The sequence below is a fragment of the Cupressus sempervirens genome, chromosome 10, assembly GCF_028749045.1.
Source record: "Cupressus sempervirens isolate cs-2001-9-10 chromosome 10, ASM2874904v1, whole genome shotgun sequence".
Classification (NCBI taxonomy): domain Eukaryota; kingdom Viridiplantae; phylum Streptophyta; class Pinopsida; order Cupressales; family Cupressaceae; genus Cupressus; species Cupressus sempervirens.
This window is the reverse complement of record NC_143127.1, coordinates 529,458,732-529,484,796: the sequence shown is the minus strand read 5'-3', so window position 1 is coordinate 529,484,796 and position 26,065 is coordinate 529,458,732. Positions and strand designations below refer to the sequence as shown.

The 26,065-nt window shown below is 34.9% G+C and overlaps 1 protein-coding gene across 2 annotated transcripts in view; it reads right to left on the bottom strand.

Annotated features, from left to right (window-relative positions):
• The window catches only part of IM (Alternative oxidase family protein), a 158,083-nt gene that overhangs the window by 67,801 nt on the left and 64,217 nt on the right, over positions 1-26,065 (bottom strand). For both annotated transcript variants that reach the window (XM_089806972.1, XM_089806973.1), the window contains 2 exons: positions 14,371-14,464; positions 13,998-14,113 (listed from right to left, as the gene is read on the bottom strand). In XM_089806972.1, coding sequence (XP_089663098.1) covers positions 13,998-14,113; positions 14,371-14,464 — 210 coding nt within the window. The remainder of the gene's footprint in view (positions 1-13,997; positions 14,114-14,370; positions 14,465-26,065) is intronic.

The following is a 26,065-nucleotide window of genomic DNA, read 5'->3' as shown; positions in this document are numbered from 1 at the left end:
GAACATCCAAATAGGGTCAAAATTGTAAAGGCCAAACTGAAGGGTCACGCAAAGATCTAGTGGCAGAAGATCCAGTTGGAGCAAATAGGAGAGGAAAGGACAAAATCACCATATGGGATTGGATGATAGCTAAATTGAAGTGACAATTCATTCCCGTGTATTATGAGCTTGATCTTCTAAAGAAAATGCAAGGGTTGAAGCAAGTAGGAAGATATGTTTGAGAGTATACCAAGGAGTTCTACCAAGTTCTCATAAGAACAGACCATGCAGAAGCTAACAAGGAGAAAGTTGTCGGTTAACTTAATGGGTTGAGACCAAGTATTCAAGAGGAATTGAGTTTGGTCTGAATGAACAGTATTAGAGAGGCATACCAATTTTCCCTAAGAGATGAGGAAGAGCTTAACAAGAAATTTGATAACAAAAACAGCAGAAGAGGTCAAGGCGGAAGCTCTGGCAGATAGTCTTATGGAGGCCGAAATGATGATCAAAAGAACAAGGATGAGGCTAGTAGTAGAAGTCAAAGCGAAAACAATTCCAATCATTTTCATAATCAAAACAATAGAGATCAAAGAGGAAGAGGAAGGGGAAGAGGGTAAGGAGTAAGAAGAGGAGGCTTCTATGGAAAATGTTTTCATTGCGGAGAAGAAGAGTATCGAGCATTTGAATGATCCCAGCGCCAAGGAAGGACTGACAGAAGAACAGAAGGTCAGGCCAAAGTTGCACATGTTGAGTAAGATGTTAAATCATCACACCTGTAGATGTTGAAAGAGGAGAAGTCCTAGTTAACAGAAGAGTCCTGCTGAGCGGCGAGAGTGAACCAAATCAAAGGAGGAGCTTGTTTCGCACTAGGTGCAAATGTGAAAATAATTGTTCTGATGTGACCATTGATGGTGGAAAGACTGACAATCTGGTGACAGAAAAGATGGTCATGAAGTTTAATCTCAAGAGGCACAAACACCCGCATCCATACCATATTGCCTAGGTGCAGGATGACCACAAGGTCATAGTCAATAAGAAATGTTTAGTGAAGTTCAAGATTGGAAGCTACTGAAATGATGTGTTGTGTGATATCATACCTATGGACATATGTCATATGTTGTTGGGTAGGCCGTGGCAGTTTGACAAGCATGTTGTATATGATGGGCATGCAAATGCCTACACTCTAACAAAAGATGGAATGAAACACAAGTTGAAGCCATTGAAAGAGAAAGAAGAGAAGGTATGTAGTGTTGCTAGAATATGTTTTGTACTGTATTTCCTGTGGTTGAGGAGCGATTGTTGGTTGGAATAATTCAGTGCCTTCTCTTATTGTATTGACTATGGCTGAGAGGGCAGTTCTATCTTGGAGAGTTTGGTAATCTATATCTCTAATTTTTGGTAATTTCTTTTTTGGATTTCTCAAGGCTGGACATTTATGGTTTTGTTGGTGATAAAAATTTTGTGATTGCAACTGGGAATTGTCTGAAGCATACTAAGTTAATGAATAAATTCAGAATTTGATGTGAGCCATTTGTTGTTTCAAATTCAAATGTGCAAATTCACATGACAAATTTATATACTAGTGCTTGATATTTATTTGAGCAATGTATAAGGCTAAAGTTACTTGAATTTGTGAAAAATTGTTGCATTTTCCAATGCTGTGTTTCGGAATTTTAAATACCATATTTTCTATGATAATTGGGTTGTCTGCCAACTGTTTGTTGAAATGTTTGTATAAGTGGTATTACTAGAAGCATAACCAAACAGGGTTATTACAATGTTATTTTATGCCAGATGCCTCGGTCTTCATGGCAGAAACCTGAAGTTCGAGGGTTGTGTATTTAAGTGTGAGAGAGAAGAGAGATTCCTTGAGGAGTTTATTTTCACCTTCCTAGGCCAGTAACCTGTCAGCAAAGTCCATAGATCCATCAGTCATCTTCCTGTGGTTGGTTAATTTCGATTTTGAAGTGTCTTCAATAAACAAAAGGACTTGTGCATGAGCACCCAAAACACACCAGACCCCGTCAGAAGCCTTTGCGATGATAGTTTGCACAGAGAAATTGTTTTTGTGTGAGGGAACAATGTGCACACTCCACAGACAACACTAACTACAAACGCAACCAGTGATAGACCTATAACAACCAATAGTCACTAAAAACATTGGCGCAAACAACCCCAGCCAATAAGATGGAGCAAACTGGAATCGCTTAGCTGAATTGGAGCCACTAAAGGTCACAAACAAACCCAACAATGATGAAACAACAGGCACTAAGGACCAAACATGTAATGTCCCCATTTTTGGCGAGTTTGTGCAATCAATGGAGTTACCTCATCATAGTGACCCTCGTGAGATGATCGAGCATTTGGGGGTCTTGGTTGAGGACTTACTACTTTAGTAAGTCTATTTTTGGCAATTGCCATTTTTAGCGGTGCAGCGGGCAGCTTGGGAAGTTGGTTGTCACCTACAGTGGATGTGATAATTAATTGCATGAGCTCTTATTTATTAACTAATTATTAAAGTTGCATTATTATAATAATAATATATTAAAATAATGATATTAAGAGATATTATCAAAAGAGTTGTGTTGAAAAGTTTCAAGAGTTAAGTTCTTTTGGAAACTTTTGTCCACAAGGGATTATAAATATGAGCTCATTTCATTGGGAAAAGCACACTTGGATGTTTATTTGCTTTTGTTTCCTTTGTGGCTTTTCTAAGATTCTGAATTTGTTACCCTTACTGAAGTATAAGGGTTTAGTTTTGGAAATTATTTTGAGGGTCTGTTGCAAATTGTGCTGAGGTAAACAATTTGCCTTATCTCTCCTACTGTAATTATTGTGTCTATGTAATTACTGTGTCTAAGGAGAATTTACTACTGGAGTTAATTGTCTTAGAGGGTAATAAGTTGATGCTAATTCTAAAATCTACAAGGCATGATTTCTGGCTCGATAATTCAAGGAATTTATTCTTCAAGCAGCGATTCAGCTTCTAAATTAATGGTGCTACATTGAGGGTGCCTATGGATTCATTTTGAGGGCAGTTTTCACACATATTTATACCTGTAATTTCTCTAGCAGGCCTACCATCTCACTTTCTAGTGCCTGCAAATTTTAGTTTGAGGAAGGATTTTGCACGTTTCCTTGCCTGCGGATTCAATATAGGCTTGTCATTACATATTCTGGGTCTGTGATTTAAATCAAGGCCACATGATTGAGTATAGAGGTCACATTGCAGCGATTTCTAGGCTCACGCATCATTCCCAGGATTGTGCATTGGTGTTACAGGGTCTGCACTTTCTATAGCAGCGGCTAAGAGAGGGAATTGAGGCTGTGGTTTCCTATATTGAAGTGCAAGAGAATTGCCAACATCAGCGATTACATTTGAAGTCTACAGTCTATCCATTATTGCCTGCTTTTGGAGAATTGGTCTGATAATTGAATTGGGAGTATTGCAGTCAGTATTTGGAGTTCTCTAATAAGGTTGGTGTCTTCCAAGAAATTCAGACTCCATTGGATAATATATATATTGAAGACTATACCAAGTCCTTTTCCATTGTGCTCAAGAATATTCAATGTTAGTTGTTCTTGTTTTATTTCATAAAATCTGAAATCAGTAGTCGAATTTTCAGTAGTAGTTATCTGTGTCGTAATCGAATGGCATTGGTAAAAGAGAGTTATATTTTCAGAATATACAGTCTCATAAGGTAATAACTTATATCAGTGTCAAGTATTTATCTATGCAAAATTACTAAGGCTTGTTAGTGGTGAATAGCTCATTACTCTTTCTAACATTGTGCATAAAAATTAAGAAATCATATTTACAGTGATAGTTGAACTATTTGCCAAATCTTTGACGAAATGTCGAACTCTTAAATAATGAAGAAAGAAAATGTTATCTAAAGTCATAACCAGGTCAGGTTATTACAAAACCAAACCCAAAATAGGCACAAATCGGAGATAGCAAAAGCAAAGAAGTCAATCACTTTAAGGCAACAGAAGCCTGCACAAACCCAAGCCAAGCTGAACCAACCACAAGACGTCGTCCAAGAACAAGCAAAAACACTGAAACAGGCTGAGTGAATTTGAACAAAATTGTCAACAAAAAGCCCAAGCAGATCCAAATTAGGAACGCAACACATAGGCAAAGCCACAAAGACAGGCAGCAAAACAAAAACAACTAGAGTAAGGCCAGTACACAATGCGTCGAGACTTACAAGCAGCACAAACGGAACAACCAAATTGCACGCGATGAACCAGAGCCGAAGCCAAAGACATCGGGACATAAATCCAAACGCAAAACACAACACCCAAAGAGCAAAAAGACGCAAACAGCACCCGCAAGCAACGTCTAGGGCAAACCCCGCAAATGTGAATGCCCTCACAAAAACCAAGGAGAAGAGTTATAGACGACAACCATGGTGGTCGAGATAGACAAGGTTGCGAGAATGGACGTTGAGAATGGTTGCACAGGACAATTTGTCACGACTCATAGTTGCGGGGAAGATTCTTGATAGACTAAGAAAAGAATATGAAGAAACTAAGGAAGTGACTCTATCAAAAGACAACAATGATGAAGTGTTGCAACTCATTCAAAGGGTCCTGATTATGAAGCATTGTGACTCTTTGAAAGGGTTGTGACTTTTCAAAATGGTTGTGACTCTTCAAAAGAGCGAAAATTATGAACGGTTCTGACTCTTGCCATAAGGCAAACATGATGAACAAGTGTAACCTAGACCAGATATAAAGGATCAAATGGAAGAGAACAAAAAGAAGAAGAGCTCTAGACAAGATTCAGAGCACAAGTACAATCTGAAATAACAATGGAAAAGGAAATAAGAAGATAAAATATGAAGACTTAGAAAAGAAGATGGTGCAGATCTTATATGGGATATGTGCAGTTACTAAAAGTGGTAAAGACAAAATTGAGAAGTAAGAGATAGGGAGTGAAAGGAGCAGCAGCTATCAAACACATGCATGCATCTTTTCATAATCAAAGGGTGTGAACAAGGGCATTTACAAATGAAAGGGTGTAACTCCTTGCACTCAAAGGAGATATAAAAGAGAACAACATAATTGAAGAAGGGTAGCAAGCCAGGTGGGGAAGATCTAGAAAGCACGGTAGATAAAGATATTGCAAAAATGACTAGAGGAGAAACATAAGTAGAAACAAGGAAATAATCATCGAATTGAAAGAAAAAGGGAAGCGTATAGACATAAATCATTAGAACAAATTATCTACAATATCTAGTATGAGTGTCTAACATTCATGACATAGTAATTGTTAGTACTCATCACCAAATGCATATGGTTAATACTTGTGACTGCTTATATTACTCACGATAGACATCCATAAAGTATCATATTTCTCAGATAGGATGCAATATGTTTATATTTAATTAATTGTTGATTCTTAGCTACAGTTTTGATATATGGACATAAAATTATTGACTTGGGTAGAATATTGTGTATTTATATTTTTTAACTGCGTCATATTAATGCCTCACACTAAGTTACCGAGTTCATACCCACAGCCCCCGTACCCAATATGGGTATGTCTGTGCATACTTTTTGGGTTTGTCCAAGGTACTTATATGCTTATTTAAATATTTTTACACTGTCAATTAGCATTTAATATTTATTTTTTCCATTGGTATTGATCAAAGATCAAGTATCATACTACGAAATGATTTAGTTTTAAAATTTTGTATATTTCTCTTATGTTTTTATATATAAGCATATATATATACACACACATACCCATGTGTACCCAGACCCCTTAAAAAAATTCACATATCCATGTATACGGTTTTTGTACCCTCACCAGTCCCTAGACGCAAACCAATAACTTAGGCCTTGCAAGATATGCAAGTCCTATAGTGGAGTGCGCCATGCTACATCACAGAAAGGAAAGATAATTCCTATGGTGGAATGGGCCGTGCTACATCATACGAAGGCAAGGGATAAGTCTTGCAGTGGAATGGGCATGAGCTACACCATACAAAGGCAAGGGGATAAGGCCTATAGCGGAATGGACATGGGCTACATCATACAAAGGAACTATTTGTGAGGGATAATTGATGTTGATGGGAAGTAATTGCAATAAGGGGGAACAGTGAGGCCTCATGAGGTACACTACCTCCTAAAGCATGCGGCCAAGAGGGACAAGAGATTTCGCTCTTGAGGCTAGGGTTGAGTTAAGGGCAACCTATTCTAGTCTTTCCCCCAACTAATGTGGAAGGATTATATGATAGTTAAAGGACCTCACCCGTGTGAAGAGGATAAGATAGAATGATGAAGGAGAATGGCATAAGAATCTACTAGGTACACCAACCCCTAAGATATGAGGCCAAGGGGGGTGGCATATCCACCCTAGGACCTAAGGTAGTGACAAACGGGCACCTCGTTATATCTTCTTATTTACCCCTCATTATGGTTATGACCCATGAAAGTTGAAATGCTACAAATGTTTTCTTCCCATATGTTGAAGTGTATTTGAGATCTACACATTTTTATTTATTTATGAGCTACTAATAATTTAATTAAGTCTTGTATACATATATTTGTACCTATGTCATGGTTGCAAGTTTTATATCCAAACATAATTTAAGAGATTTCATACTTGTTAAGATGACTTTCTAACCCTATCTCTTGTGCAATATCCCATCAAAGATATTTAACCAAATTTCTTACAAATAATTTTCCAAATTTATTAAACCACAATGCATGCACAATTTCAAGTTTGAACAAGAAAACACCAAGTATTTACAAATTTAAATACTCTTATTGTATTATATTGAACAACATACAATAACAAAACTCCAAAATCCAATCTTAAATACAATAATAGAGTCAAATTGAAAAATACTAAGAAAGAACATGTATGTGCAGTGTGAAATCCATCTCTAATACACCACAGAGTTGAACCGAGTTTGCGTCTGATTCACAAAGAAGAACCTGAAGGCTTCTATCCTCAGGGTCTAAAACTAAAAGTTGCATGCTTCCAAGTTTCTCCAAGAGAAATCTGAAAATCAAACTCAATAACAAAATATTGCCAAATGAGTCTCCATTCCTTTTAATGCATCCAATTATGACTCTTCAGCTTCATTTTCCAAACTCATTGTCTTCTTGTCATTATGTCTCTTACTAACCCTCTTTATTATATTAAATTGACTTTTAACAATTCTTCCGTAAGTCCCCATCAGTCAATTTTAATACTTTATTGGGTTGGCCTATTAATTCTCTGAAGTTCCAAAAAAGGGGATATTATAATCCTCCCTCCTTAGAGATTTCTTGTCGTCAAGCAATCAATACCAAGATCCCAAATCAATTTGCAAACCGCCCTATAGCACATACAGGTAACTCTGAAATTAGGACATGTAATGTTGTGGAACCAAAAATAAGGATGCAACTCACCTATCAATAAGATCCCTGGATCCCATGTCAAAATTTAAAACACAATTGTACCTATCTATTGCATTACTCTAATCATAACTGCACTGAGCATCAAACTATGTAGTAAGTCATCATTATCCAAAAAGTGCAAAGCATTCGTCCTATCAACTCCTAGATCCCAAACCAGCCTATCATCACGATCTTGGGAATAGAATTAGTAGTCCATCCATCCACTATACTCTTGTATCATCCAACTGCACAAGTATATCACTCTGCAATGCCTAAAATACCTCCACTATATATGAAGATTGGCCCATTAAGCCACCAAATGTCAATTCTATAGGGTATACTGACATTAAGAACGATGTTAAAGGCTTTATTGTTCCCATATATAGAGAAGAAATCCAATCCTTGTGCAAAAACTAACCCAAAGGCATGCCTCTACAAATACCCACGCAACTCAATATCTCTTGTAGTCCAGACCAAATCTGAAAAAGTAATGATAGACCAAACAAGGCAGCCACTGATAACTGAAGTAGACATAAAGATAAAATCACCAATCAATAAATAGATAGTTGCCACATCATAAAAACTTGGTGGTGGAACTCTGAGTGGACTATAGAAGCCCTTAGTACAAATTAAGGACAACTGTAAAATTGCAGATTCACCATTAATGTTATCTTTCAAACCTTCACCTCCATCAACAAAAAAATATCACTATTGCATGAGATTTCAAAACCATTATCACTTTGTTCTTTATCCTCATTATGTTGAGAAATTATGTAACTGATGATGTAAAAATCAAAACTCTGATGTCTCCCTTATGTCCTATCTTCATTTGTTTCAAGCCCCCATCACCAAGAGTATTATGACCAATACTTATACTAAGTATACCAACATTTGAAGTGTCTCTAGTATGTAGTTTGCTGATAACATTGTCTCTCGTGAGTTCATCAACACCCTCTACTATTTGTTTGATCTCCATCTCTCTAGTGCTCACTTCTTGCCCTTTGTTCGTGGATGAAGCAAACCCATTTTCTGATTTGTATATAGAGAAATGAGTCATGCTAAGCCGGTAACAAAGATCATCAACCTCCTTTTCCTTGTCTTCTCCAAATTTGATAAGATCCCTATCCATTAACTGCTGCAAGTAATATGATTTCATTCTTTTGAATGCTTACTTGATCGTATGCAATTGAGAACTAGTAAAACAACATACAATTCCTTCTTGCATCTCATCCATTTCGGTCTTCCACATAAGATCCTTGATAAATTTGCAGGAATCATCTGCCCTCGCTATCACTTGTCCAAGCTTCTCTTCTTTAACCACTAACATATCCATCAAATCGTGCAGTGATAAAGACTTTTGCCTTACATTATCAAAGGCATATGTGTTGTCACTTGTCGACTTTTCTGATTCATCATCAGCTAAAGGAGCAACATTTCATCACCTTTACTTCTATAGCTCGTGAGTTATAATCTTCATGTGTGGTGTTTGAACATACTTTTCCTCATCATATGTTTTAAAAATACGGATCTGCAAGTCACCAACAAATCACTTGTGATGATTGATTCTTCCTCCACATTAACCACCTCAGCTGATAGGTAACATTTTCCCTTTGTGCCTTCATTATGCCCTGTAAGAGATGAAGTTGAGGCTATCTTCCCTCTGAATTTAACCGCAAACATGTTGAAGTGACCAAGCCTTATGGCATGTAAAACAAATGTGCTCTTCCCTAATTTGGTTCCTACTTTTTCTGGAAGATCCTGAAACCTATATGCCTGTTGCTATCAGCTCATTTTCTGTCATGTGATCTTTGAATCTCTCAATCTTATGCTTAATTAATTCCTCCATGGGCTCATAAGCTGTAAGTAATATTTTATATTCCCCTTTCCAAAATGCCAACAATTTTTATCGTAATTATTTGCATAATTCATCATCCTCATCTAAGGTTAGGGACATAATAGTTTTAAAGCATGTTCTCACATTGTTCACATGATGCTTACTAAACTCCCTCAAGAAACACTGAAACAGAAGAAGAATCATTCCTTCACAATCGAAATCCAACATGATGATATAAAATCTGGTCCTTGCCATATGTTCCAAGGTTTTAGCCCTCTTACCAAAGGTAAGGCTTATGATATCATATAGTCCACCTAGGCTGTCCACAATCGATTGCATAACCTTCTTTAAAATGCTACCATTGTTAGGTGTAACAAGAGTTGTTATTCTGATAATTTCACTAAGGCAAGAAGCAACCATTAGTTTCACTCCTTCATTCAATTCAATAGGCCCCAATCAAATTGATCCAATTTGGTTAAACATGAATTCAGCTCTTCCAATTTTGAAAGAAGACCATCAGGAAAATCCACAGACTCCACTTGCAACCCAACTATATAGAGGTCATTCCCTATTTTCTCTTCCTTCTGCAAGTCTCTGAGTTGTTCACCATGAAAACTCTCATTGAATTCTTTGGAGAAAATTGTGTTCTTAAGATTCTCCATTGTTTTAACTTTTAAGTTTCACTTCTACCAAACTGTATTTTCCCAATTCTGTCACACACCTCCACAAAAAAAATTTGTGCACAAATACTACTTTATTTTCCAGAATTATCAAACCACAAATGCAAGCACAGTTTCGAGTTTAAACTAGCAAACACCAAATATTTCCAAATTTAAATACTCTAAGTCATTGTGTTATATTGAACAGCAATACAATAACATAACTCCAAAATCCAATACAGTAATATGGTCGATTGGAAAATACTAAGAAATATCATGTACGTGCAGTGTGAACTCTGTCTCAGATCCACCAAAGTTTAATTGGTTTGTGTCTGATTCGCCAAGAAAAGCCTGAGGGTTTTCTTCCCCAGAACTGAAAATGAAAGCAGCAAGCTTCCAAGTTTCTCCAAGACAAATCTGAAAATCAAACTCAATCCCAAAAAATTGCCAAATGAATCTCCATTCCTTCTTTTAAAGCATCCAGTTGTGACCCGATTCATTTTTCTATCTTCTTGCCATTTTGTCTCTTATTAACCCTCTTTATAATATTAAATTGACTTTTAATAATTCTGTAATAAGTCCCCATAAGTCAATTTAATACTTTATTGGGTTGGCCTATTAATTCTCTAATGTCCCAAAAAAGGGGACATTACATCTTGCAATTCTATTTGTGGAATCTTAGCAAGGACACATTTCAATAAAGGACATTAAATATGTTCTGTAAATAATAAATTCCACTTATAATCATTCCTTCTTTATTGCTTTGGAAGGACAAACTGATCGAGTATTCAATCATTATTATATTTCCTTTATGAATCCAATAATTTGTAAGGATGATAGATGAGAAGAATAGGTAGCATTGCTGCCCTAATTCATACATGTCAAGATGGCTCTGTATGTATCAATTATCCAATACTAGATATCATGGTGCTTATCATGTGAATCCATAGTTATATTGCTTTCACTCCCTTCCAATGGTGATTATAGGATATTTAACCATTAGTTACTCTTAACTACCTTAAAGATCCTTATAGATTCAACCACCCTTGCTAAATAGTTCCCTACTTCCTTATGAATTAAGCGCTTGGGAGAATACATCAATCATGGAGATGTTCCAATAAAAATTACTTTTAATCAATTCAAAGAATTATATTGCCCCATTTGTTGAATAAAGTTTGATGGCTCCCAATAAGATTGCTAGTTATTACTAACTTGAGTATATTGACCTGAAGCACCTTCATGAAGTATTATATCTCTTTTTATCTTTCTTGTTCCTTTATATCTCTTTATTGACTCCACGTTTACCTTTCCAAACTATAGAAATATTGATTGCTCACTATTTGACCTTCTTATCCTTTGTTAATACTTGATATCATGCTTGTAGTTAATTGTTCTCTTTAATAATAAGTTTAAATCTTTATTAAAACTTATTTTAATCATTTATAGCTTCTAGTTGTCTTGAAGTCCGGAATGGGGACATCTGCTGTTAAAGAGGATGCCGCTATTTATCTCATCGCTGTCTTTGTTTGTCCTCCATCAAAAAGTATCTGAATTCCCACAAAAGGCAATTTACAGGAATATGTTGACCATCGGAATCATATCCTTTAGATGCAGATCACATCTTTAGTTGCTCCTATTACTGACTTCTGATATTATCGAATTTTATTGGGGGTTTGTATTAGGTCTGTACCAAAAGCATTCTCCAAGCCTCGATATCTTTGTAGATGGTCTGGCTCCTCAATCTGACATCATCAAATGCTTGGCTCATAATAGTTGATAATTATAATGTCTTCCATGTCAGTCTCTTATGTAAGCATGTGCAACAACTTCATGGAAATCATAGCAACTATTGGTTTGTTTTATTCACGATTCCATTATGTCTTCCCTTCACGATGTATTTCTGAATGTATGATTGTCATGTCCATTGTCTTCACCCTTTCATCATTGTAATGATAATATTGGTTTTGACTAATAAGTTTAAATCTTTAATCAAAACTTATTTAATTGTTTATCAATTCTAGTTGACTTCAAGTTTGGAAGGGGATATTAGAACTTCTGAAAAGAATCGAAAATCGGCTAAAAGCTCATGAAACAATATTTCATACAAAAGAGGACAGTACACCAATTTACATTACTATATATACTTTGTTACAAGAATAAAGTGTCAATTCTTTATTTTCAATCTTTGTACTTTAGTCTATATATCTTTTCTAGCTTGGTTACTATTATTGACTAGAATAGCACACTTATTGAGCCTAGTTCAATAATTCAAAGAGAAAATAGAAATGAACTCTCAAGTGTGGGACTTTGCTATACTTGAGATCAAATCCAAGCCTAGGTACACATATGGATCCAACTCAACACAAATTAAAAATAATACCCACTACTATAATTATTCACATGGAAAGGGAAAAAGAAAACAATTAAACGGAAAAGATGGTGATGCACAAGACTTAGTTTTCTCCTTGCTCATATTAACACATTAAAATTGTTAGGGGTTGCAATCACACAAATCTTTGTTTCACTAATTCCTGCAAGAATTTATGAAGATGAGGGGTTTGACAAGCACAAGACGGTAGGAGATAGCCATAATAGACCTTGATATAGGATTTTAGAACTAGAAATACACAGATAACTCATGCAACTAAGCACACCCAACATGCATCTGCAAAAGAAGCAAAAGATCATCCATACATCATGATAGGAACACCTAACCAGCATTACAACAGAACAAAAAGGATCCACAAACCATGTTGTTCAATGGAAGAATATGTAAAATACAAGAATGACAAGAAAGGGTGAAGATCTAGTTTATCAGTAACAAAGCTTGAGCAAGTTTTTTTAATACAAAGGAATTTTTTCTCTCTTCTGTCTAACTTTTGCTGGAGCTGGGAATTGACTGTTGAATGTGGAGTACTGGGTTCTTAATGCTCCTAAAAGAAGGCACCAAATTTGCAATAAATCCCATTATCCACCATGGATATGTTGTAAAGAAAATGTCTACAACCTAGCCATCATTCTGATTAGTTCCTTCTACAAATAATGTTCCTTCCAAATCTAGAAATGCAGAAAGAACATTTGTTTACACCACCATATCTTTTCAGGTGTTGATCCACTTCAATATTTCATAAACATGATGTGAATGACTTCTCAAGTGTGAGACCTTGATAAACTAGATTATCTCTCAACTGTGAGACCTTGCTAAACTTGAGATCAGACCTCCAAAGAAGGTTGGTTCCTTTTTGAGCCTAAGTGCGGGTGTTGAGTCAAAAAACTCTTGTGACCTGAAATTGCATCCTCTTTGAAATTAGTTCAATATTTCAGAGACATGATGTGAATGATCTCTCAAGTGTGAAACCTTGCTAAACTTGAGACCATAACTCCAAAGGAGGCTGGTTCCTTTCTAAGCCTAAGTGCCTTCTTTGGAGGTGTAATCTAGTTTATCAAGGTCCCACACTTGAGAAATCATTCCCATTGTGTCTCTAAAATACTGAAGTAGGTTCAACAAGGTTGCAGATTTAGTTGACAACAGTTACAAATACTCCTTTGCAATAACAAAATCACTTTCAACATATATTCTTTTAACAATATCAGATTTCCACAATCCATCTCTAATGATTTTTGTTTATGGATTTGATTGTGTATGTTTTTTTGGCATCAACGTTTTGGATCACACTGTGTCATCCATCATCAATATATATTCTGTTGTTCTATGGCACTTCTTAGTTATCAATGTCACCTCTTTCTTCTATCATTTCTTATATTTTGAGGGTATACACATAAATGGAGAAGGGAAATTTCTTGAGACTTAGTTCTGATTCATTAATAACTAAAATCCAAGAAACATTACAACATATAAGCTTGTACATAATACTAACTCTTCTTATAGAGTTTTAAGTCGAAATAAAAGTGACTCACAAAATTCTAGTCGAGATTATCATGAGAATGAGAAATTTGAATTTGAATATGTATGTATGTATGAATGCATACATACATATATACACGTGTACATACACATAAATGCATACAATACATACATACATACATACACACATACACACACATATATTGGTCGCCCAATTGAGACATCTGAATGAACTGAAAACATCAAAACATAATGTCCTTACCTCCATAATAAGCAAATGGTGAAGCTCATTCCAACTCTCCGCAAAATGGATTTTTAAATAGTCAGCCCTTCTCCACCAACCAAAACTTTCATACATGTGCAACACAGACACAAATGCTGAGAAAGAATTAATTCAATTTCTCATATGGAATAAAAAGTCCAAGAAAACCAATTAGAAGTGCAAATTTGAAAAGATGGCATATCAAAGACATCTTAGCATAGTCTCATATGATATTTGACAAGAAATGAATAGTCAATGCCTGAATTGGACAAAGGCAGAACAAAGTAGTATCTCCTTACTGACATTATCGAAAAGAAAATCTCTGCTACAAAAAAAAAAAAAATGCAACAAAAATTCAACACATGAACATTACCAAAGTATGGTACTCTTGCAATAGTTTCCAACACATAGAACCTAGCATAGTGTCTATCACTATAGAACGCATCTAAAACTTTTATAACCAGCTCCTGCAACCATAAAAAAGCTGAAATCAACTTATTTCAAACAAAAAAAGTCAAACTATATTGATAAATAGCTTCATTAATTAGAACCAAGAGAATCAGAGAACACAAAGAAATATAATTTAGACAAGCAATCACTGTTAGCTGATTTTTTTTCAATTTGAGTATATCTCATATCAAAACTGGCCCTGCTCATTAACAATTCGTACTTCCAGAATTTAATGATGACACTAGTTTTCTGAAAATGACTTCAGTTCACAGGGACACAATGTCCAGTTACTAAATATCTTGGGTTTTGGGACAACTCTCTTAGCATTCAATTGCAAGAGACTTCTTTCTGTTAAAAACCCTTACTAACAATGAATACAGATGATAACAAATGCAAATTAATTATCTTATTACAAAACAGGAAGAGAGTTGATAGCCATGGCAAAAGCATAAGCATATTATGTCAAGTAAATGATAATTACAAAGTATTTATTGTATTTGCAAATGTGAGGAAGGATAGCATTAGTTTCGAACAATAAGTGTAAAGAGAGCAAGAATAACCATACAAGGACAACACCTTGGAAGTCGTTGATGGGCCATGTATAAAAGAGCATCACAGAAAATGAATACCAAAAGGCATGAATCGTAATGAAAGTTTTGAAACAAGAAAAGAAAACAAGGCTTCAGGAAAATTGTATGACACTAAATATGAGACTTGGGAAGAGATAAAATCTCTCCCAAGAATTATCGAGATGGATAATCCTAAAGGGATATCCATAGAGGAAGAGATAGAGTCTCTTCTAAGGATTAAATAGAAATGGATAATCCTAAAAGGATATCCATAGAGGCCTTAGAATGAGATAAAGTCCCTCCTAGGATCAAATAGAGATGGATAGTCCTAAATGGATATCCATGGAGGCCTTAGGATGAGATAAAGTCGCTCTTAAAGGATTAAAAGATATGGACAATCCTAAAAAGATATCCATAGAGGTCTTAGGATGAGATAAAGTCTCTCCTAACGGATTAAAAAGAGATGATAATACTGAAGGGATATCCATGGAGGCCTTGGGATGAGATAAAGTCCCTCCTAAGGATTATAAAGAGGGATATCCATAAAGGCTTTAAGATGAGATAAAGTTTGAATTAAAAAGAGATGGATATCCTTTTATCCATTGAGGCCTTAGGATGAGATAAAGTCTCTCCTAAGGATTATAAAAAATGGATAGTCCTAAAGGGATATCTGTAGAAGTCTGGGAAGAGATAGAACCGCTCTGAGAAATTACAAGGTTTACTTGTTAGAACTCATTGAGGGACAAGGCAATGCATAAGCAAAGTGCATGGAAGCACTACAATACATCAAGATAAGTTCTATTTTTGAATTATACATAGTATTTGAGATTGAGTATTATGATTTTCTAATTTGATATTTATAGATTCTAATCTGATGTTGAAATTGATTTTTCAGGATTGTTGGAGTTATATCAAAGTTGCACAACACAAACTAATCCCATTAAACTAGAATTGCTTGAGGGTAAGCAATTTGAAGAAGGGCAGATTGTCATGTCCCCATTCAAATAGGATTTCGATGATAACTAAATAATAAAATGCTATTAAATATATAATATTGATAGAACAAAGAAACGATACAAAATATTTATAATTATAGTATTATTTATATAATTATATTTAATAAATAGATCAAAATGTTAAATAAATGTTAAAAAATGATAGTATTATTATAATTATATAGTTCCTAAGTCAATGATTTCCACAAATCTATTTTCTTGATTCATCAGCGAATGATAAAGAGAAATTATTATCGGTGGAAATGAATTCAACAAGTGATATAATGATTGGGATAACATTATTTGACTATGACCACTAAAGAGCAAGGGAAGACGATGTGGAGGAATAGTTGTCTCATCAATGAGGAGATGTGACTTATAAGCTGAGATAATAATGTATATATGGAGGCACTGGACCAAGAATAAAGCTATGCAGGAAAGATAATATAGTTTTCAGAACAATATAGTTGATAGTACATAGATATCATTAAAGGAGGTATATCTTCCGGAGATTTTAATCAGCCAAGAAATATCGACGAGGATGGGAACGATAATTTTTACCGGAGATAATATGGTAGTGCTTTCCAAATATCTTATCTCAAATCTTACACTTGAGGCAGCGAAAAAAAAATACAGATGAGAGCTTCATTGACGAAGAAAGTGGGGAATAAGAACCGATAACACCCAATTAGCAATATTCACAGTCCGGTCAGAAGTTGTACACGCAGGAGAAACAAAACATATCATCGGGAGAAAGGACAAGATATGGCATTCATTCCTATTTAGTTTACTGTTTGAAAATTTAGTGCTGCAACTTCAAGCAGAGGTAACCACAAGCAGATTAAAAATAAAAACACCGATCGAATGTTAAAGGCGGAGATTATTAAGCAGTGATAATAGTAACAACTCTCCATCTAAGAAGAAAGGACAGAAGTGATATGATCATAAAATGATTCAAGGAGGAATAATATAAAATCAACAATTAAAAGAGAAGGTTCCTTTGATCTATTTGCAAATACATTTCAGATTTCCAAGATATAACAAGATCCTTCAACCATCAACCAATAGATTGGTCAGATAACATTACACGACTACTCGGATAGGCTAAAGCATCCATTAGACATAGTATTATCAAACCACTTCCATCCAGAGAGTTAATTTTTATTGTTTATCAGTTCTTCGATTGACACAAGCGAGAAACCTCCATTCAGCATTACCGATTGCCTGAATCTAAAAGTAAAATCAGGGAAGGTATGGTAACTGCAATGATAAACAATTCAGATCAAAATAACACTCATACGTGTGCAAGGTCATAAATCTGCATGTGGTTATAAGCCATTGTGTCATACTTCTTCATTGAATATATTAAAGGTCTATATCAACAATAGTAGTTTAACTTTGGTAAGTGATTATATAACTAAACACTATATTGTGCTTAGTGCAAATAAAAATAAGATCCATTCATTCAACACATATCTAATTGTCTAGTCAAAGATAGCAGTGGTATTCATACGAACAAATATTCTATTAATTGAAACCATCCATATATATTATTCTTGAAAATATTATCATTATCTATACCATATCGATAAAATAAGCAAATAGTAGCATCAAATATTGTAAACCTAAAGTCTTCGCGTCAATTGTCCCCTAGTTCTGAGATACAATTGGAAGGGGGCATTGCATGGACACAGACCCTATTCATCATTGCAAGGGATTTGAGACAGAGTTCATAGTGCGCTTACAAGTTCATTCTTAGTGTTTCCAATCTCACTGTAATACTATTTGTAAGGTTGGATATTTGGTGTTTGTTAATGTATTGCTGATGTATAATGCAATAACATATTCTAAAGAATTTATACGAGGTTTTGCCAGTCATATTATTGTATTCTTGGTTAATATAATACAATAGCAAGTCTAAAGTCGTTTTAAACAGAGTATTTTTTATGAGCGTCTACTGGTTCATCTGCTGGTTTCAATTGCACAAAATTACCTGCTTGTCTTTCTGAAAATATGTGATAAATTTGGGAGAATATCCATCTGGGATATTACAAACAATGTCATGTCTAATCAGCCTTTCCATTCATCTAAATGTAATAACCCTCAAACTGCTCTCACGGATAGCCTTAAGCAAATGGATTCTTCCATCTACCTCAACCTCATCTCCATGACCCTAAGGTTGAGATAAAATTCTCCAATGTCATGGAGCAACCTCATATCAAAAACAAAATCTGTGTTTCCCATATTTACCACATAAGAATGAGCTTTGAAATCAAAATTATTTAGGCACATAGGCAGATCTGAAATCATCATGTTACACTTAAAAGTGTAACCATCAGCAACCTTGACCTATATACCCTCAAGATCCTCTGTCTGTATACATAAATAAAAAGTTTTTATTTGTTTTTATTGATTGCTTTTTGGCGTATATCCCTTCTCTAAGACCTAAAAAGATCATTCCATCATTTGCAAACATAAAGAAGAGAGAGAAAAGGCTTGAGTGAAGAATATTGGGGTTTTATAAAATAGATTAGCAAATCAATTGGCTTACACATATTGATTGTTGATTGTCTGTGCAAGTTTGTAGCTTACATTCACACATTGAAAGGAACTGAAAGAATCATTTTGAGGAGGCGTCCACAAATTTGAGTTGCATATACACATTTTGAGCAATTTTGAAAAGGTAAGTTACATTTTTTGTGTTATTTTTACATTCATGAATCATATTTTGGTTTCCATTTTGTATACATTTGTTGTAGTCTTTAGATTTGTCCCATTTTATATTGATGAAAACCTTGAAAAATAAGAAGCCCTAGTGTTTGATTTTCTTTATTGTAGATGTATATTTTATAATTTATGATATATGGCAGCAGCAGCATAATGTCTCAATCTGAGGGTAGTTCATCTAGGCCTCTCTTTAACCCAGATGCAAACTGTGTTAGGGTAGCAAGGGACAAAGGCTTGGAAACATGCCATCCCCAACCCAATAAAGGAGTAGTTATATGTTGGCATTGTAGTATTAAATATAATGGGGGAGGTGTTAACATGAAATATCACCTTGCACATACATCAAGGCATGATGCTAAACCATGCAAAGCAGCTCCCTAGGATGGTATACGTGAAATGAAAGCACATTTAGAGGGATGTGAAGAGAAAAAAGAATCAAAAAAGAAGCATCAGGAAGAAATGGAAAACTTAGGTGGACAGACCTCTTGAAGTCTTCATTCTCCATTACCCCCATCTACTAGTGCTAATGTAAGTGTGACCTTTGGACCTTAGATTCATAAGAAGAAATCCATACTAGATTCCATTTTTGTTCCACACATGACTCTGGGTGCCCAACCATCACTTGAAAGCATGGGTTGGAACAAGGAGAAGCATGAGGCTGCAAAAATGGCACTTGGAGATCTTTTACCCTACAACAACCTTCTATTTAATGCAGCAAGGTACTTGTCATTATTTTAATTTCTATCTTTTTTTTCCTTGCTTTTAAGACTCGAGAATGTGCCACATTGCTAACATTATTTTTTTTACGTTAAAAGTAAAATGTAATAATATATTTAATTTGTTTTAGGTCTCCTTATTTGCAAATTGCGATAAATGAAACTATTTGTGGTTCGGGGTTTAAAGCACCTAGTGAAGAGGATAAAAAGGTCCTCTTTTGACCTGAAAGGTGTTTGATGTAAAATTTGCAATTGACGAGCAATGTACAGTATGGAGAAAGGGTTGCACCATCATGACTTACGATTAAACCAACAGAAGAATAGAACACTACTGAATTTTCTTATCTCCTAAACAGGTAATTGTAGACGCTAGAACTTCTACTTAGTACTTACTAGCACTAAACTATAGATTTAGTGAATAAATTTTTTAATTATAATTTACTGAATTTCTTTTTTTCCTCATCTGCCATTGTGTTTTTGAAATCAACTAATGCTTCAGCTTAAACAAAAAATCTTGAGTATCTTTGTGACGTAATTGAGGAAGTGTTGAAGGAGGTGGGTAAGGAGAATGTGGTACAGATAGTCACAGATAATGTAGAAATTATGTTGCTATAGTAAACTTCTTATAGAGAGGCACCGCCACTTGTTCTAGACCCCTGTGTTGTCATTGCATTGACCTTATGTTCGAGGATCTTGGTAAACTTCCCTGGATAAAAACATGGGTAGAGCGTAGAAAAAATATTTTTAAATTCATATATAATCATACTATTAGAAGTAGGGAATACTAAGAGGTGGGGTGAATCAATGTTCCACAAACTTTTTCCCAACTATGGATATCATTAACAATCTTTAAACATACATATATGATCAACTGAAAAGTAAGCATAAACATAACACGATGCAGCTCATAACACCATTATTTGTTAACTAGGGAAACCCTAGCCAAGGGAAAATCCCGATGGGGATTGTACCCACAAAATGATCCACTAATCAAAAGTATCTTGTGAAAGATATTGATCCTGTTAGGAGTCTATTACATCCATATGGCGTACTTGTCCTTGTTAGAGGACTAGGGCTTGTTAGAAGCCTCAAACCTGTTAGGAGTTGGTATTATAATACAAAAGTGTGCAAAATAGCCCACTGCCCAAACATGCAATATATCTTTACAATGCTATCAAAAAGAGATAGAAAAACTTTTACAATATTGATATCTTCAATATATGATTTGTCTTTTAGGTGCCTTCTTAAAAACTAATCATACACTAACTTTGCTCTGCTTTAGCGTCAGATTTGCATCAATACTTATCATAAAAAGTGCAAATTCAAAAATTATAACATTACATTAGAATGCTACACTATTACAAACAAAAAGGCTCTTCCTTCATACCAAAATGTTTCATCTTGTCGGCCTTGCTGCTTGATAATTTGCTAAATCTATTGAATTATCTTTTGTCACGTGTGGGTTAACATCTAGGATGTCGTCCCACAATCCACCAAAATGCCTTTACTTTGTCATCTTCTATGTCTGCTTGTACAGTCGTGTACCTAGTAAAATGTCCATAACTCTATCCATACGACTCCAAATCTTTGGCACTCTTCTAGACATGTTCTACATTACCCATTCTATCTTCCCTTAACTGCGCATAAGCTGAAATGCATTCTATGAAAAACGCTAAACAAAATACTTCGACTGTTCATTGTTTTGTTGAATAATACTTAAACAATTGTCTAAATTCAAGTATCCAAAACCTCATAATAAGTTTTAGCCTCTTCAAAGTAGGTGTATGTTAACATAAATGACAACTCTATATCATCCTCATACATCCTCTTAGTGTCAAATTCCAAACAATCTCCCCCTTTGGCATTCTGGCAACATATGAGAAAATTGGCTAAGTCATAAAAGTCTTCAAAATTGTGGTCTTGTGAAAATTTCAAAATTACGGATCATCTTCAAAATATATACCATCTTATCCTACTTATAACTCCTTATAATAAAGTATACTTACAATTTTTTTATCCAATACTCTCCCCCTTTGACATCAATGGCAAAGGTGAGTCAAAATCTATATGAATGATAATAAACAAATGTATATTATTAATAAATATTATAAATGAAAATAGCTACATATAATTATAGGGTTACTATGATTAAAAAATAATCATATATAATATTCTAAACAATATCAAAATAAGAAATAAATGATCATACTTATATTTAAATATATATGTATTTATTAAATAATAAGGTGAAGCGATAAGAGACGAACCCTTCCTTTTTTATATAAAGTGATATTGCTATCAATCTAGAGAGGCATCAAGAAAAAATATATCTCCATTCTTTCTTAGCAATATTTTATTGAAACAAGTCTTGGAAAGTGAAATTAGTCCCAAAATACATACAATTGAACATGGGACATTTCATACTTCAGGATGTGAACGTAGTTGGATTTTGTTTAAGCATATATACTCAAAGATATAATGTCCCCTTTTTCTAAGACATTATAATTCAGTGTTGCCGGCTCACTTCGCCTAGGTTTCGGGGCAAGAAAGTTCTTTATGGGGTTTAGTTCGAGATTTGGCCTAGACATTTCCAATTTCGGACCCATCAGAGCAGTTATGGCAGGTTGTCTGGATGCTTACTATTTTTAGTGAGTAAACAGAGCTCAATATTCGTGATATCTCAGTGTTGGATTGGAAGCGTCTCGCCAAGAGCTTTCCAACAAGCTATTGCACGTGCTTATCTGAGTTCATTTGGTCAATTATTTTAATGCCTAACGATTATCTAGTTTATTGGCTAAGTGACTTTAAAAGTTCATTTAACTTGTCACTTTATTTAAAAGGTACTATGTTCATTTAAGTGACTAAAGGACAAAAAAGGTGCTTTATCCCACATTGCTTAAAGATGCATGCATCACATTGGGAAAAGTGATAAAAGTACAACAAACTCTACATGGGAGGATATATGAAGATTCAATATTTAAAACAAATATTAATCTAAGAGCTGGAAACAGTTGCTGGTTATTTCTTTGAGGATGCAAATCCTTGAAGAAACTTTTGGAGGTTGGACGCAAACCTAGCCTTCTTACAGGTTTCATCTGCATTTGCCAATTTGACTGTTTTTACTGTTTGTAAGATTGGATCATTTGGTTATTTGCATGTTATTGTATTGCTGTTGTAAAATACAATAACGTATTTGATGGTTATCTGAGTTAACTCTTGATTTATATATGTACTTTTTTGAATATTGGAGGAATAAACAAGTTTTCTGAACCTTATTGTATGTAAATCTGCTGGTTACAAATCTGTTGAAGTTTTGGAATTTACATTGCATATTGGTTATCTATTCGAGTTTTTCAATCTACATTTAAATATCAAGGGTTTTGGGAATAATATCCGGAAGGGGATATTACAATGGTATCAAAGCTTGTGTATCCTGCCAGCTTGTAGGGTTTACGTTTGAACACTCACGAGAAATTGAATTTCAGTTCTGAGAATAGTGAAGTTTGGTCTAATATTAGGAATCAGTAGGTAATTTTTAGAGGAAAACGTGTAACTAGAAGACAACCTGGTTCAGCACAGTGATGGAACTCTAAAATTTTGGCAAATTTTAGAGTCCCAAACACCATGTCAAGAAAATAATGAAGGTGGTCAAAGGATTGTGTTCAACAGAAATAAATAACAATCATATAATCAGGTGACAGAGATGATATTGAACATTAACATATATATGCAGCAACACATATTTGGGCAAAGTTACCTTGGCAGTATTAATTCTGAAGTCTGATGAAGAAACAAACTAATACAAAGACTGTGACAGACATATATCTCTGCCATGAATAAAAATCTGAAGGAGACACTGTGGAAGATTCAAAAATGATGAAGTAGAGAACGTTTATTGCAATAACAGAATCATATTAAATGGAGTATATGTTTCCTAAGCTATGGAAGATAGAGCTTGTTAAATTGGGGAAGTCAAACACAAATTGCTAACAGTCTAAAATTTACTCCAGCACCAGAACGATAGCATGAATATTGCTCTGAAAGTAACATAAATCCAGGAGCAGCTTTCTCAGGCATGCCTGAAATGACTACAAAACTGCAGGAACAATATAATTATCGTTTCCTTTCCACAGAATTATTTCATTTGAATTTTCTTGTATTCTTCAGCTTCAACTCAATACAAACTCCCATTGATGAGTCTTCACAGTCTATGCTGAGGATGAAAATAGGATCAGACTTAACAGTCATTTCCTCCTAAACAGATTATGGTTACCCTCTCGGTTCAAAGCCTTATATTCTTCCCTAGATGGTCATTGGCGGCACATTGTGGTGATACGGCCCCACAGCAAGATTTGCTGGTATATAGCATAACAAGATTGGCATAGGAACCGCATATTGAAAGCTTATATAAACCAATAAACAGGAGGAAAGTCTTCACCAGATGTCTTCACTGCTAATATATATGCAGTACCGGCTATGTCCAGGAGTAGTCAACATGAACAGAAAATCCAACACATACCATTGCCTTTGAAGCAAATCTCAAATGCATCTGATTTAGGCCAAAATGAATAACAATTACAAGATATCAAACCAAAAAGTTTAGTAAATATGTGCTATGTATCCCTTGCAGGCATTTATATATTTACCAAGCACTATCAAAATATATATGTGAGCCTTAAGATGGTCACAATGATTTACCAGTGTGTGTTAAAGCAATTTAAGGAGCAATGCGTGTTTAACAACCATGTAAAGGAAAACGATTTTTGGTAATTCTGGAACTTAGCAAATCATCAATAAAGAATTTGACTCCTTGTAGAAGCCCGATGACATTCTAAGTGTATGCTAATCATCGGTATTCTTTTACGATGGATACATTGATTGGAATATCTGACAATATCTCCTTCAAACTGTCACCATATCTCACAGATAGGCACAGCTTCATATTGGGACATATTCAGTATTTTTCTGCAATTGCCATTCGCCAAGGTCTAGAGTTCTTTACAAGTCCCCAGGTGCCATCACTCACTCAAACACACACGATGTAAATAACAACATACGGCAATGCTAGAGTCAGTAGAAATACCGTCAACAAGAATGGGAACCATTAACGACGTGTGCCAGAAGTCAAGCAATGGAGCTTTGATGAATTCATCTTGAGATGGTGTCATGAAATCACAAGCCTTCCAAAACTATCGAAGGAGTGTTGGAATTTGACGGAAATAACTAAAATAATATTCAAACGATGGAGAATAGAGGGCTCTAATAGTCTAGCGGAGCTGTAAGTTAAAAGGAGTTGCAGTCTCTATCGTGGCACCAATTCAAGCTCCCACACTCAATACCGGCAATGAATGAGTTATTCACCAAGGCTACACCTAGAGTGAATATGTAAAGGGGTCAATGATCACAGATTTGTCCTATCTACACCCAGTGCAATTCCGACATGGTCAGGGGAAAATGATGAGGCACAAGCGTGCGTCCAAGAGTGATAACCGCAAGTGCTCAAAATGATTATACCTATCGGAGTCAAATTTATGAAGAAATGAGTCTCATCGCAAGAGTTACATTTTACAAAATGATCGCCAATGAATTAATAATAATTGTTCCCCAAAGGTTTTTGTTAACCAAAGGATTAAGGATAATTATTATTAAAAGGGTGCAATCATTTATTTTTAATAATATAAATTTTCACTTTGAAAAGTCACATCCCTATCTCATTAAAATATAAATAGGGAGATACTCAAATGAAAATAAAAGAATTCATATCCGAGCATTCACGCATCCACTTTCAGAAGCAGCATTTTATATTTTTTATTGTACGGAGGGATAAGGGCTATATTATGATTTTGTAATATAAAGTCATTTATTTTATTTTTTAAATAAAATAAAGTGTCTTTTGTTTACTTTTTATATGGCGTGGAGATTTAAACTATTGGAGAATCGTCCTTCATAATTATATTTTAGAATTTTGTATATGATTTTGATATTAGATAAGTGGACATGGTCAATTAGCATTTTAGATTTGATCATCACAGGTGTTGTGAAATATTAAATTGTTTCCGTACCTTTGTCCAGTTTGTCTCCCAGTGGAGTTAAAATTCAATCTGGACTAATTTAAGATTGCATTATAATTGGTCTGTCGCATCTAGATTATTAAAATTATTGGCATTATAAATGCATTGAACATTATGAAGTTGTATGTAAAAATTTACCGAAGTTGACTCTATCGCCCGGATGAGCAAAGGCACTAGTCTTTTTATTGAAGTGAGAAAATCTACATATTCCTTCTACAAACATCAATTCCATTATTTACAAAATTTATACAAAACATTCAATTATCAAATATTCAGCATCCAATTTTAGTTTCATTAAGTTCGAGGACCTTACCAATCGAAGAACTGCAAGTTTAAATTCGCTATAGAAAACCTTGAAACCGGACAGTCAGCGTTTGAGGTAAAGGTTAACCCGCCTAGGTGTAGCGGAGCCCGAAGTGCAGGGGAATCTAAGAGATTTCCGTTCGTTGGCCAAAATTTGATTGAGAGATCCTACCGAAGAAGTGGCAGGCTCTTGGATTTCCAATTTGCAGTTTTGGAAAACAACACACAGTATAGTAT